The 14,332-nt window shown below is 38.3% G+C and overlaps 1 protein-coding gene across 2 annotated transcripts in view; it reads left to right on the plus strand.

The window, feature by feature from the left end:
* Positions 1-14,332, plus strand: part of SH3GL2 (SH3 domain containing GRB2 like 2, endophilin A1) — a 205,331-nt gene that overhangs the window by 143,823 nt on the left and 47,176 nt on the right. For both annotated transcript variants that reach the window (XM_026506484.4, XM_057313472.1), the window contains exon 2: positions 13,405-13,473. In XM_026506484.4, the coding sequence (XP_026362269.1) occupies positions 13,405-13,473 (69 nt within the window). The remainder of the gene's footprint in view (positions 1-13,404; positions 13,474-14,332) is intronic.

Genomic DNA, 14,332 nt, shown 5'->3' on the forward strand with positions numbered 1-14,332 from the left:
AGATGACAGTGATACAGAAGGCAGTCTAGCAAGTCTGGATAGAGTGAGGCCCAGGGTCTGAGGGAGGCCCGGTAGATTTGGACATCTTGACACGGGACAGTAAGTTGACCTAGGCGCGGTGATTCTGGAGGCATATAGGCAAAGGAAGGAAGTTACGGATTTATTACTGAAGGGCAGTAAAACTGAATTGATTCAAACAAGATTCTTGTGAGCAAGAAAATTTTAGTAAGAATTTTTGGTCATATAAAGTTATTGAAAACAAGTTCGACATTTTAAAGTATTTTTTGCACATTAAAGCGTCCCCTGATGCTTCTGCCATCTATTGATTATGGCCAACCCAGGCGGACTCTTTCCTGGGACACAGGTTCCACTGGGCCTGGGAATCAGGACCTGGATTTCAGTCCTGGCTCTGGTACTGCCTGGCTGTCTGACCCTAACACGTCTGCTCTCTTGCCCCCACTTCCTCAGGGTTCCCATTCCTGTTCTTCTCCCTCCTCTCCAGCACACATAGGTACCCACGAGATGGTGTGTTCCCTTCTACACTCCAGGTTTACTCCTGCAGTTATTCTCTTCCCCTTTCCTCCAGCCCTCACCCAAATTCATAATTGGAATTCCTCATTTTGCCACAAAGAGCAAACTATACTGTATAAGCTTCTGAATGTGTTCTTTTCCTTTCATTTTCTCCTACTTATGCTCCTGCTAACTCCATGAACCAATATACCAGAGAACGTTGGTAAGATGAGTTGATTTGGCAAGAAGAGGTCACTTCTGCAAAATGCATTCTCAGTATAGCATTACATTCTGAAATGTAAATTATAAATTCATCTTTAGTAACAAGCATCCAAGGTATACCATTTTGCTCTTAAAGATCCTCTTCCAGAATAATGCCGTATATGGTAATGGCCCTCAAACCTTTAACTGGCTTGCATTTTGGAACGTGTTCATGTTTCTTCTTTCCACCACAAGTTCATCTAGGTAGAGGCCTTCTGGAAACCCCTGCCTTGCTGTCACCATGTCCATGAAATTCCATGTGGTGTCACTCTGTGACTCTTAGGGAAGTACTGCCAGTGGTGCTTGTAGGTTAATGACACGGACCCTTTGCAGTGGTGAAGTACTCTACAGTGGACGCAGCCCTGAGTCAGTTATCTTCTGTGATCTTCATGACTGCCCTGTGAGGTAGCTTTGCACGTCCATACAGCGGAATGTTATTCAGCTGTGAAAAGGAGTGAATTATTGCCACATGCCGCGACATGAAGAACCTTGGGGACATCGTGCTAAGTGAAAGAAGCCAGACACAAAAGACCACATAATTAGATGACTTCATTTCGGTAAAATGTCCAAAATAGATAAATCTGCAGAGACAGAAATTTGAGTAATTCTTGTCAACAGAGATGGGGCTTCAAGTGAAATTGGGGGAAGAGCCCAGGGAGTGATGCTAATAGGTACAAGGTTTCTTTTGGGTATGATGAAACTGTTTAAAAAATTAGATTATGGTGATTATACAACTCTACAAATACATTAAAAATCACTGAATTGTACACTGCAAATGAGTAAGCTTTGTAGCATATAAATGACATCTCAATAAAGTTGTTAAAACTTTTAATTCATTCTTTTTTTTTTTCTCCTACCTCTCAGACCTTAAGGATAAGAGACTTCAAAATAGCAGACACTGGGCCCCCTTCTTAGTATCCCTTTGGCTTCACCTTTCCCCCAGGTATCCAGCCTCTTCTTGAAAGTCTGTGCCTTCTAAATATCCCTCTGTCCCTTCGTCTTGTGTCCAACGCAAACAAATAAGAGAACAGCTTCTAAGAGTCCCTGAATTCACCACCTACTACTCACCAGGAGGTGCTGACATTAGCACATTAGTAAGCTTGGGAAGAATTAAAAAGAGAATATTCTAGCCTGTGGCCTTTCCATTTTACTCTTTGGCATATTTTTATTACAGCTCTGCAAGCAGTCATCTCATTTAAGAGCAAGTTTCCCACGTGATTGAAAAGCACTGGGCCGGGACTTGAAAGAAAAGTGTTAGTTTGGAATGCTTGTACTTAGGGCCTGTCCCCAATTTAATGCACAACTTTGAGTAGCTGTAGAAAAGCCAAGGATTTTCCTGTTGTGTACACACACACACACACACACACACACACGTATTTATAAATGAGTACGAAATACAGCTATTGGTACATAGTTGATTGGGGCAGTAGGAAATGGGACAATCAAGAGAGTAGCTTCTTTCCACACCTTGAAAGCATATTGGGAAAGAGGAGTCCAAGTTAGCTGTTAGACGGTGGGGGTGCAGTGACATTACTCTGAATAGACGCTCCAGCTGTTGTAGCTGCCTGTCCTGTTACACGTGCCCTGCAGGAGCGGATGACACAGGAAGTTCTAATAGGAGAGGTTGTGGGTAAAAAGGCAGAGCAGGATGTGTGTGATGGGGGGGCCTCCACCACTTCTCTTCTGACTTCAGCGTGAGCCTGCCCGGTGTGAGCCTCCAGGGAGCTGGCTGCAATGCAGGCAGCAGACCTTGAAGCTGGGGGTAGAAGCACGTTGGTGCCTCTGTCAGTGCACAGCCTTCTTAGACGCTGATGGGCTGGTTAGCAGTTAGGAAGTTCTGCCTGGGGTCAAAAATGAAATCTGTATCTATATGTCTGTCCTGTCACTAAGGTGCTTTTTGAAGTCTTTGGTTCGGATGCTGGAATTTCTGCATATGTGAATTATCGAACTTGATATCTCGGACAGGGATCCATCTCTCTGTCTTGTGTGATTATTCTTTGTTCCCAGTTTAATTCCTTTGTCAGTAGGTCACTGATTTTCTATATAAGATCATGGGTCTGGTGTCTCTTCATTGAATGCCATGTGACTGTCCATCACTTCCATGACCATCTCTGAAGTCTCTTCATAACTTTTCCCTGTTGTTATTTCAGGTTAAGCTTATGATTTGTTATTACTGTTACGAGTATGGTGCTAACTTCCTTTGGCTTAGGAAGGAAAGAGCATTTACCTCAGAATAGAGCTTGGCTGCCACATTTGGTGACTTGCAGTTTGTCCCTGATGTTTTCTTTCTGCCAAGCTGAAGCACCTGCCTGGGATGTGTGGAGGATATGAAGTACGTACCTGGGATGTGTCCGAGCGTAGTGATGAAAACGGAGCACATTCGGAGCTGCTTGCTCTGTAGCACAGCTCGGACTCGGCTGCTGTCAGTCACTCTACTTTGCAGGGACATTTCCCATGCTTCCAAATGATATTTCTAGCGGCATAAAGTGAGATGGAAGAAATACTAGATACACAATTAAGAGGATGTAGTTCCTGTTTGATTCCTGATATCCTTGAGATCACATGTATTTTACCGTGGAGCCCACTGCACTAACCTAAATCACATAAAGAACAGTTTGCATGGTCACAGAGCTATCAGACTCTTGAATTCTATAGCTCTTGGCATGATTGTTCTAACCACCACCCCACTGTCCTCCGCTCTTTCAGGTTTACTTATACTCATTTGAGAAACTAATTCCTTAGTTTCTTTGATCCTTCTCTTTCCAGATTCTCCCTCTAGTTTCGGACTTCTTTTTTTTCATGGTCCTTTTTGTTGGTTTCTTCCCCTGCTAGCCCTTCATTATTGGTGGTGCTCAGGGTTCCCTTCTTGATCTATAACTGCTTGCTGCTGCACGCTCTCCCCAAGCTATCTCTTCTGCTGCTCTTGAGGTTTTACAAATCAAATATAAAGTGCTGGCTCCACATATCTGTCTCTTGCACTGACCTCTCCCTACAGGCTCAGACTCATATATCTGATTGCTGGACATACTTTACTTGGACTTCCAACTGAGTGAATCTATACCTGAGTTCTGTTTATTTGTGTTCATCCATCCATTTGCCAAAGTCTGAGACCTAGGAGTCATCCCAGAGTTCTCTACTTCTCTATCAAAGTAGTTGCAAAGTCTTGCTTACTTTATGCCCTAAATATTTACTGGGTCCATCCTTACTCCCAGAGTTCTTGGTTCAAGCCCTCATCTTCCACCTGGATGATTGTAGGATTATAGTAGCATTCTTACTGGTTTCTTTCTTTCTTTTTTTTTTTCCTAAGCCAGTCTTCACTTTGTAATCCAATGATTTAAAAATTAATTTAGCTATGTCATTCCTCAGCTTAAAAGCTGCTAATGACTTTCCATCAATGTTGAATTAAGGTCTTATGGTAAGTCACTTTGGAAAATATTTTGGCAGTTTCTTAAAAAGTTAAATATACGTTTACCACTAGACCCAGTGGTTCCACACCTAGGTTTCTACCCAAAAGAAATAAAAAATATATCCCCACAGACATGTATGCAAATATTAATAGCAGCGCTACTCATAATAACCCCAAACTGGAAGCAATTCAAACGTTCATCAGTAGAATGGATAAACACATTGTGGTCTAACCATGCAGTGGAATACTACTCAGCTATAAAAGGAACTGAACTACTGATACAGGTAACAACTCAAATGCCTGTGCTAAGTGAAGGAAACCAGATATTTAAAATTACCTATTATATGAATCCATTTACGTGACATTTCTAAAAAAGGTAAAGTTATGGAGATGAAAAACAGATCAGTGGTTGTCTAAGGGTGGCAGTGAGCATTGACTGAAAATGGGCACCAGGGATGATAGAACTATTTAAAACTCGATTGTAGTGATGCTTGCACAGCTACATAACTCACCAACACTCAGAACAAAACTAAGGTCTTTGGTGTGGCCTAGAAGGCCCACTACCTCTTGATCTCTCCTTCTTCCTACAGCTTCAATTTTTGTCATTCCCTGCTTTATATTATGATATTTCACGGTACTGAAATATTTGTACTTTCCTGCAAATACTGTGTTTTTGCTTGCTTGCTTTTTGTCACTTGGTAACTTCTACAGGAGAAAGCTGCTTCCTGTATTCCATGTCTACTCTTCCATCTCACTTATATCTATTCGAGAATCAGCTCAAGGATTAGCTGTCGGAAGTTTTCCCCAGTCTTGTCTTCTTATCTAGCTTAAGGCCAAATTGTCCATCCTAGACTTTGGTGGTAGTCTACTTTTTTAAAAATAAGATTTTGCTTGTGAGAGAAAGACAGCAAGCAGGGGGAGGGGCAGAGGGAATCTCAAGCAGACTCCCCACTGATTACAGAGCCCAACACAGGGCTCGATTCCACCACCCGTGAGATCACGACCTGACCTGAAACCAAGAGTCAACTGATTCCATCCAGGTGCCCCAGTATTCTACTTTAAAAAAAAAAAAAGTACTGACCCTATTATATTGAAATAGTTTGTTTATATTTCCATCTATCCCACCAAATTGTAAGTTTCCAGAGAGCATGTGCCATGTCCAATTTGCATAGGAAATCTCCAGTGCTAGCAAAATCCCTGGTACATAGTAGGCATTCAAATTGAGGTCTGTTCCATTCATGCCATTTGATGAATTAATGTAAAGATGATTTGTTTTTATTTTTGTTTTTGTCAGAATGAGATTTGCATTGAAATAACGCGATTTGGTGGGGGGTGGTGAATACTGTAGCATTTTCTTTTCAAACACTTTGCATGGTATTTTCTCTTTTCTTCCTTTTCCTGATTTATTATCTACTTTTGGTCTACTGTAAGTAGCACTCTAGCAGGTAGGAATTGTGTCTATTAGTGTTCTCCAGAGAAAAAGAACCGATGAGATATGTAGGCAGAATTTCTTCTTTTTCAAGGCAACTTCAGTTTTGTTCTAAAGACCTTTCAGTTGATTGAATGAGGCTCACCTACGTTATGAAGGATAGTCTCCTTTACTTAAAGTCAACTGATTGTGGTTGTTAACCACATCTATAGAATATCTTCACAGCAATACCTAGATTAGTGTTTGACTGAAAAACTGGGTACTATAGTTAAGTGAAATTGACACATCAAATTAACCATCACAGAAAAGACATCAAATTTTTAATTGTAAGGGGTCTTAGGACTCTCCTGGTTATCTGAGCACACCCTGTGCCTGCGCCATTTTTTGAATGAGGAAACAGAGGCTCAGTGAGTTTGTGGTTTCATTTCACAAAACCGAAAATAGCTTTCCTGCTGTTTCTCTTAGCAAGTGAAAGCCTAAGGCTACTCCATCTTGCCTTATCAACTGAGTCATCAGATATTAGGTTCTGTGTCATTCATTAACCAGGACTGAAACCTCGAATGAATTACTGATACCTTTTATTTTTCTTTGTTTGAGTTCTGTTTTTCTCTCAAGAGAATTTATGGCTGAGCTTTAAATAGAATTTTAAAAATACTACATGACATAATTCTGGCCCCAAGTATGGAGTCTATTTTTAGCACACACTGTCCTTTCATATCTTGTTCAATTTCAGTGACTTATTGCAGTGGACTATGAAAATGTATAATTTTTTTCCTATTGTCAGAGATGGGAAACTTTATGGAAGTATTCTCTCCCTCTGATGAGCCCCCCTCCTAAATGATTCTTTATCTGATAAGGAGCTAGCTGATTTGGAATGTTGAAAAATAGAGAAATGCTGGTTGTCTTTTATTCTGTACACTTTTCATACTTTAAAAAAATTTTTCTAGAAGATAAAAATGGGATCATTTGCAGATGAAACTATAGGTGATAGTATAAACTGTCTTTCTGGGGAGGGACTGAAGTTCTGTATGATACTTCAGTAATCAGTCCTACCAACTCCCTTTGAGTTGTACATGTAAGTAATTAGCTACATAGTCTTTGGGAAATTCTCACTTTGGGGAAATGGGGCTTAGAAAGTTATTACTTTTAACCCCAGTGAATCACACCAGAAGTAATTATAACATGATGCAAATCAGTTACTGCATTTTCTATATAGTATTAGACCAGAAGCAAGATAGGGGGAGATTGGAAGCTGGGAAAAGGGTGACGTGCTTAGCCCACCCAAGCTCATTTTAAAGTTTTTAGCTCCAGATATTTCAAGAAAATCAGTTTTCATCCTGTTGAATTCTTGGGAGGTAGGGGGAGTCACAAGTTTTTAAATCATGTAAAGTGGATCTTTCCACTTTTCACTCTTCAATATACAAATTCTACTTGAGAGTAAGAAGTAGAATTAGCCCAATTTAGATAGATAAAAACGCCTTCAATCATTCTCTAAGAATATTGGAAGTTTCTGGTTGGTAAAAAAATAAATATATATATTTTTGAAACTCACTTTCAAAACATCATGACATTTAAGCATTCCAATTTAATGACAGCTGAGAAAAACTGGTGTGAAACTTATATTCCATGAAATGAATCCACCCTGCCTTTCAAACATGGGAATACCACCATCTGGAAAAACAAGATCTACTTGTGTTTAGCCAAATACCAAGAAAGCACTGCTGTAATTTTGACTCACCTGTTTCCTTCTTAATATCTGATATGCCACCAAGTATTAGAATTTTTAGTTTTTGGTACCTTATTAATGAGTAATGATTAAAGAACTTTCATGGAGAATTAGAATATGGGCTTTTTAAATTTATTATCATAGGTGATACCTTTCTACAAGTACTGGGAAAACAGTACTGTGTTCCACAGAGGTAGTTATCATAACTTCTTTTTAAAGAACTTGTGCATTAGTAATGTTATTCTTTAATGCATTTAAATTACTTAGTATTTTTTGACCAAATATAAGAAACCAACTTAAAACTCTGCCTTTCATGTAAGACCACTTGTTAAGACATAATAAACCCTTATTTTAATCATGATTTTTGATAGTTTTGATAGTTTGATGTGTTTTTTATATGTACATTCCAATTTAATTCTTTAAAAAATCCAGTGTTGGATAATGTTGCTTTTCATTTCTTAGGTGAAGAAATTGAGGCACTAAGAAGTTATGCATCTTCTCTTTCACACAGTTATTGGGTGTCATTGTCAGGGCCAAATTCATGTCTCCTGACTCTAAATCCAATTTGTTCTAAAATCTTAATTTGTGTGGCTCTCATTGACTTACTTGTCATTGAGATCTCATTTTACATATAAATAGTTTTGTGGATTGTTCCATGGTGCAGATGGGCAGGATAGTGTATGAATGCAGTTCTTCTTTTTGCTCTGAACAAACTAGCTATGATTAACTTATGGAATGTTAAAGTGATTCTATTTTAATATGAGTAAACACATAGTGCAGCACTTCATGAATTATTTTTGATTTAAAAAAAACACTTGGGAAAAGCATTATATTTACTTTCTCTCATGTGGGGTTATATATATATGTGTGTATATGTGTATATATACACATATACATAAACATGTTTGTGTGTGTGTTTATACACACGTATGTATATAAACTAAAATACATATATATATATTTAGAATCAGGATTAATGGGAGAATATATTTTATTAATAATAATTATAATTGTTCTAAAAGTAATTTGGTGGGTAAATGTCGAACGGTTATAATGAAGAGAGATATTCTCTTTAACCTTGGCTATAAATAAAATATACATCATAAATTGTTGAATTTTCTAATTTTTTGCCTGTTACTGATAGAGCAAAAGATATGACACTTCAGAGGAAAGATTAAACTCTGAGAAAGGAGATACAAAACCAGTGCTAACTCATCGTTAAGGGTCTTCCTTTAATTTATGTATGACTTTTGACCTTAGGATAATTCATTGAGATCATTTTTTCGACTGCTAATTGAATGTCTACTTTGTAAGCACTATGTTAGGTACTACAGCTGTAGACATTTTTAAACAAAGTAGCATAAGATGTGATTCCTGCCTTTAGCATCTTAAAATTCAGATGAGCAAAGATCTCATCAGTTTTATCCATGAAGTGGCTAGTTCCAGGTATTCCAACACATGATGCACTAAGAATGCAAATGAAGTCTAATAACTTCCAGCGGGTGGGGGGCAGTCAGTATGATCTAGAAGGTGAGATCTGGGTGAGCATGTTAGATAATCTGTAGAATTTAAAAAATAGAAAAAGGAAATAGGTCCAAGTATAAGACAGAGGGAATAAACACAGCACATTTGGTGGATGGTAAGGAAACCTAGCTTTGTATGATGTATATAATAAGAGATAGAACTAAACAAAGACAGAGAAGAAGTAGGAGGTAAATCACTTTGCATGAATGAATTTCATATCAACTCTACTGAATTTCACTGATGTGATTTTCAAGGAGACCTCTATAATGGCAGTCGGAAACATGATAGTTGGACCTTCAGTGTTTAGTAAATGAAATGCAATGCAGGGAAGAATCAGAGCTAGAACTAGAGGAGGGAGTCTTTTTCCCAGCAGTGCCAGTTAATGTGGAGGAGGATGAGTCATTGTTGGAAAGCAGTGCAGCATCCTCTGGGCTGTGAAAGGTGCTCATTTATTTAAGCTGTCTCTTGCTACTGGTTTCCTTTGACATTTTTCTTATTTGGTGTATGGAGAAAAATAGCATGAGAATGCTACTGCAGACTCAGAATTAAGACTTTTAATTTAAAACGTGACTTGATTGTCTCATTTTTTTTTCCTTTGTGGAAATTGTACCTTTTGAAAGACCATCCTAGAGTGAGGTGATCAGTCTTATTTGCCTCACTTTGTTTTCTTTCATCAACCTAACATTAATATTTACAAAAGGACATTGTAGTTCAGTTCCACAAATCTTAACCAAGTATCTGTTGTAAGGAATATAATGAAGAATAAACAGAGGAAGTTGAAATTGTTGGTTTGATTGGAATACAGGGTATACGTAGAGTGTAATAGTAGATAAGATTAGAAGCAAAAGCTCTCAATGTTGTGTTAAGTGTATACAATTGGGAGTTTTGAACAGAGGAGTTGTTTTTTGATGTTTGGGATTTTTTGTTTCATTGTGGGGCATACAGGGGAGTATATTGGCTTATTTGTACTGTTTTGTTTGATCCAGATACCTTTTGCTGATGTTCATGTAAATAGATGATCAATTAAAAAAATAGGTGGTCATTTTCTCAAGTGGTAAGCATATTAGCCAAAGTATATTAAACATCATCTGAAAATATTCAATACTATGAAATCTTGGTTTTAGGAACCATCTCACTGGAAAATAGGGCAAAACTATTCTTAAATAATTGGTATTAAGTAAGGAAAACAAAACTTATTGTTGGCCAGATAGAATCAGGGAGCCTATATTCCTCACCTTGACACTTATTCATAAAATGATAGAAGTTTTAGTAATGACATTCAAAGATCAGGAAGGGAAAATATTTGCTACACTCCTAAGGAATGAGTCAGTGTTATGTAGCCCACTGTTTAACTCAATGCCTTGGTATATTTAGATCCTTTGTGACCTGAAAAAATAATAGCCCCAAGAAAAATGGAGATACCATTTTGAATATTGCTTTTTCCCCAAGAATCTAATTAGATAAGAAAATTTTATATCAACAAACCAATCAGATCAGTACCAGTATCTAACTGCTAGCCTCATTTAGTATGTTTGGTGAGCTGTTTCTCTCAGAGCAGCTCAAAGGTCAAGTTTTGTAGAAAAGAGAAAGAGCCTAGTATCTCTCAATCAAACTTTCTCTTTCTCTACCTCCCCTTTGCTCTCTCACTCACATCCACACCAACACTAAGTATTTTAAACCAAATATGTAAAGCCAGTAGACTGATGTGTTGGTATCAGTGTGAGTTATAGGACTAGTTCTAAATTATTAATGGCCACTGTGATTCCATTTGGTATTCTGTTTGATATAGTGAGCCAGTTATTGTGATGCTAACCTGTTTTTAAGTGCAAGAAGGCAGGAAATCGAAATCATTCCCAGTTGAGCAATTTGGGATTGAAAGTGTAATATAGGCTTTGTGCTTTTGATGAGGGCCACATTTTATTCCCCAGAGATGATCAAAATGTGATTAACCCAAGGTTACCAGGATTCTCTGTTACTATAAATGGAGACATTTCTCATCTATTTTTTGGTAATAATTTTGTAAATAAAAATTGTCTCCTTCATAGGTCATAGGAGGGTCTATTTTTGACCAAAATGGGGTGTTGAGATACAGTGAGTTCCCTGACTTTGGAGACAGCCAGGTAGAACTGAGAGACAGTTGATTGGAGGCTGTGTAGTAAATATTTCTTGATTTTGTAAGACCGACTAGATTAGAGTTTCCCAGTCCAAATTAACTGAAAATCATGTACTTTAAGAATAATAAGACACAAAAGAGGCTGAAATGTGAGCTAAAACTGTCGTCAGCTGAGCAAAGTTTGAAAGGGATCGAATCTGTAAAAATCACAGTAAAAATTTGTTTGATGATAGCAAAAGTTGATATTAATTACGTATAAGGCTCCTTCTCTTATGATTTTCTATAACTTAATCCCAAACATACAGGTCAAATCACTGGCACTTGGATCCCACTAGGAGATTCTAAACTGAATTCTAGGTCTTTCCTACCCCCATTTCTGGATTGGTAAAAATCTAAGAAAGGGGCAAAGAAGCAGACTTCTGTTCTATATTACAGTCAGGCTTTAGATTAGGTGCTTTGATGCAGACAAATGCTGGATCTGTACGGAGTGCTGAAATAGTTGATAACTAGCATCATTCAGGACACGGGTTAAGTGAGAGGGCTGATGTCAAGGACCAAGGGTTAGGGGAGCGAATCTAATGGAACTTCAGGCAGAGAAGGCCAGCACCATGGACAGCTCCCAAACTAGGCTAGGGATACAAAGAAGCCTAGGGTTTAGCTTGGAAAAACTGCATTCAGATCCTGGTTCCACCTCTTCCTAGCTAAATATCACTAACTTGGACAGGCAGTTTAACTTCTGCAACCCTCAGTTTTCTCATCTGCAACATGGGAACAATATGTGCTCTACACAGTTCTTGTGATACACAGATGAGATGATAATTTGCAAGTGAAAGTATGTGTCAGTTATACAAATGAAAGGTGTTAATATTGTTTTATTAGTTACACTTCTAATAATTGACCTTTATTTACTTAAGGTTGTATTATATTAATGAAAATCGCTAGATTCTTCTCAAGATTTGACACAACAGTTAAAAAAAAAACTGATAGGGAAACCAGCATAATATAAGCGGTTATATACTTTATTGGTGAGAGAAGGGAACTAGGATTTACTGCCTATCTTGTGGGTTCACACATAGGTTCTTATACCATACTATTTAATTTTCATAACCACTCTGTGCACCTAGCAAAGAGTAGAGGATTCTGTCTCTGCCATGGCCTTTCATCACAGCACATTCCTTCTGTTATTACTGCGGGGAGAAATGGGTGACATTTGGTATACAGGGCCAGTGTGATGATAGAATTCATACTCTCTGTTTTTCCGGTGGTCTCCTCTAAAGGTTTTCCTGATGGCAGAAAGCAGGAGTGAAGGACAGAGAGAAAGGGGGTAAGGAATACACCAAAGCCCCCAGCACGGGGATATCAGAGTTCCCATTGCCAGGAGACAGAGCAATGTCTCCAAGGACTCCTTTAGAAGGAGATAGACCAAACTTACTGAGATGACCCAGGTTGTCACTGAGATTGCTGCAAGTCTGGCCTTGGTGGTGTTCTTCCCTAAAGAGCCCTTCAATCCAGTGGTTATTGAACGAAATGAAAAATCATACTTCGATATCTGTGTGTGATAACTTTATCTAATACAGTGACATCTTAGTGAAAAGCATCTACCTACCTTCATAATTAGAGTATTTTAAAAGTTTCATGTCATTATCATTTAATATTCCTGCCTTTGATTAAACTAAGATATTTTTCTTGTGATCCATTCATGCATTTTTTATTAGATTTAATTTAAATCTTTATTTCAGAATAGGACATTTAACTTTTTAATGAACATGAATTCTACATGTGGAAAATGATTGTTTGCATATGTAAACTGATGAATGTAAAATGGATCATAATGGGAATTGATTGGGTAGCAAAGAAATACCCTCAAATTCTTTCCATATGGTTTATCTCATGTTTATAAGGATATAGACAGCTACAGGAAGCCTTATAAGATTGCTATTCAAGTCCTTTTCTCTGAAGATCAGCTGGGCTGATTTTTTTCTTACCAGTTTGATAGATGCTTGTGATTATCTGTTCAATAGCCCATTGAGAAATAGTTGAAGAAGTAGCAATTTTCTACCTAGGTAGCATTTTACATCCATTATCAGAGGGAAATGATAATTGTATGATGCTGTTGTCCCTCGGAACTTTCAAAAGAAAAATATTAGTGATTAGGTAGTTATATAATGATGTATATAGTAAAGAACACTGGGGTCGAAAGCAGAAGAGTTAAGTTCAGATTCTTGCTTCAGTACCTACTGCGTGCCCAGTCTTTGGCAGGTTGTTGAAACCTTCTGAGCCGCAGTCTCCTCTTATGAAAATGGGACTGTCCGCCTACGTCAGAGAATGGTTGTGAGATTATATGAGATGAGTTTCTGAAAGTGCTTGAAACTTTCAACAAACATTTTCAAATGTTTTAACAAACATTTTATTATTCTCCTTTTTGTTTTCTTTAGAAAGTGAGTGAGAAGGTTGGAGGAGCTGAAGGAACCAAGTTAGATGATGACTTCAAAGAGATGGAGCGGGTAAGTCTTCACAGAGCTCCCTTTGACATGAAGTTGTCTAGCATACTGAGAGGGGAAGGGGAGACTGCTCCCCGCTGGTACCTGAAAATGCATTTTGTTATTTTAAAAGGTACTCTTCTTTTAGTGTCTATTTTAAAACAGAAGATGCAAAATATCTTGTTTTCCCTTTGCACTACCCTGTGAATGAAGCCTCCGTGAAGGTGAAATGAAATGTCATAACATAATTTCCTGGTGGATTTTATCATTGCTTTTGAGAACAGGGACAACACGAAGTTGTGTTTGAATTGGGGGTGAGGTGGGAAGGAAATCAGGGAAGGCAGGGAATGGTGGCACAAGAGTCTGAATCATTGCCTGGCTTGGGCGGACCTCCCGGCGGGGTCGTGCCAGCCAGAGGCAGCAGGTGTGGCAGACAGGAGGCATGAGGGGACCTGCTCGTCCCACAAGTCAGTTTATTGCTCTGAGTCTCTGATTTTTGTATAAATGTAAAGTGAGAATACTAATCCTTACTTGGAGGATTTTTATTAAGGATTAAAAATAATGTAAGTCATTTAGCGTTCTGCCTAAAAGATAGCAGGTTCTCAGCAGGTGAGGATGGAAGTGGCAAACTAAATAGCCCATTTGATTTTTCTTGTGACATCCACCATATTTTCTTTTTGAGACCATTCATAGCGAGTGATAGGTTTACGGTGAAGAGTGTGTGTCACGTTGTGCCAAGAATTGTTTCAGATGTTCAGTTGCTGATGGGTGAAGGATCTGGGAATACAAACCCTGTCCTTGAACAGAGAGGATGTTGAAAGCCTACAGTACCTAGAGAACCACATTTTTACTTAGGTCACATCAGTTCTGGCAGGCTGCCTCA

This window comes from Ursus arctos, unplaced genomic scaffold, assembly GCF_023065955.2.
Source record: "Ursus arctos isolate Adak ecotype North America unplaced genomic scaffold, UrsArc2.0 scaffold_18, whole genome shotgun sequence".
Classification (NCBI taxonomy): domain Eukaryota; kingdom Metazoa; phylum Chordata; class Mammalia; order Carnivora; family Ursidae; genus Ursus; species Ursus arctos.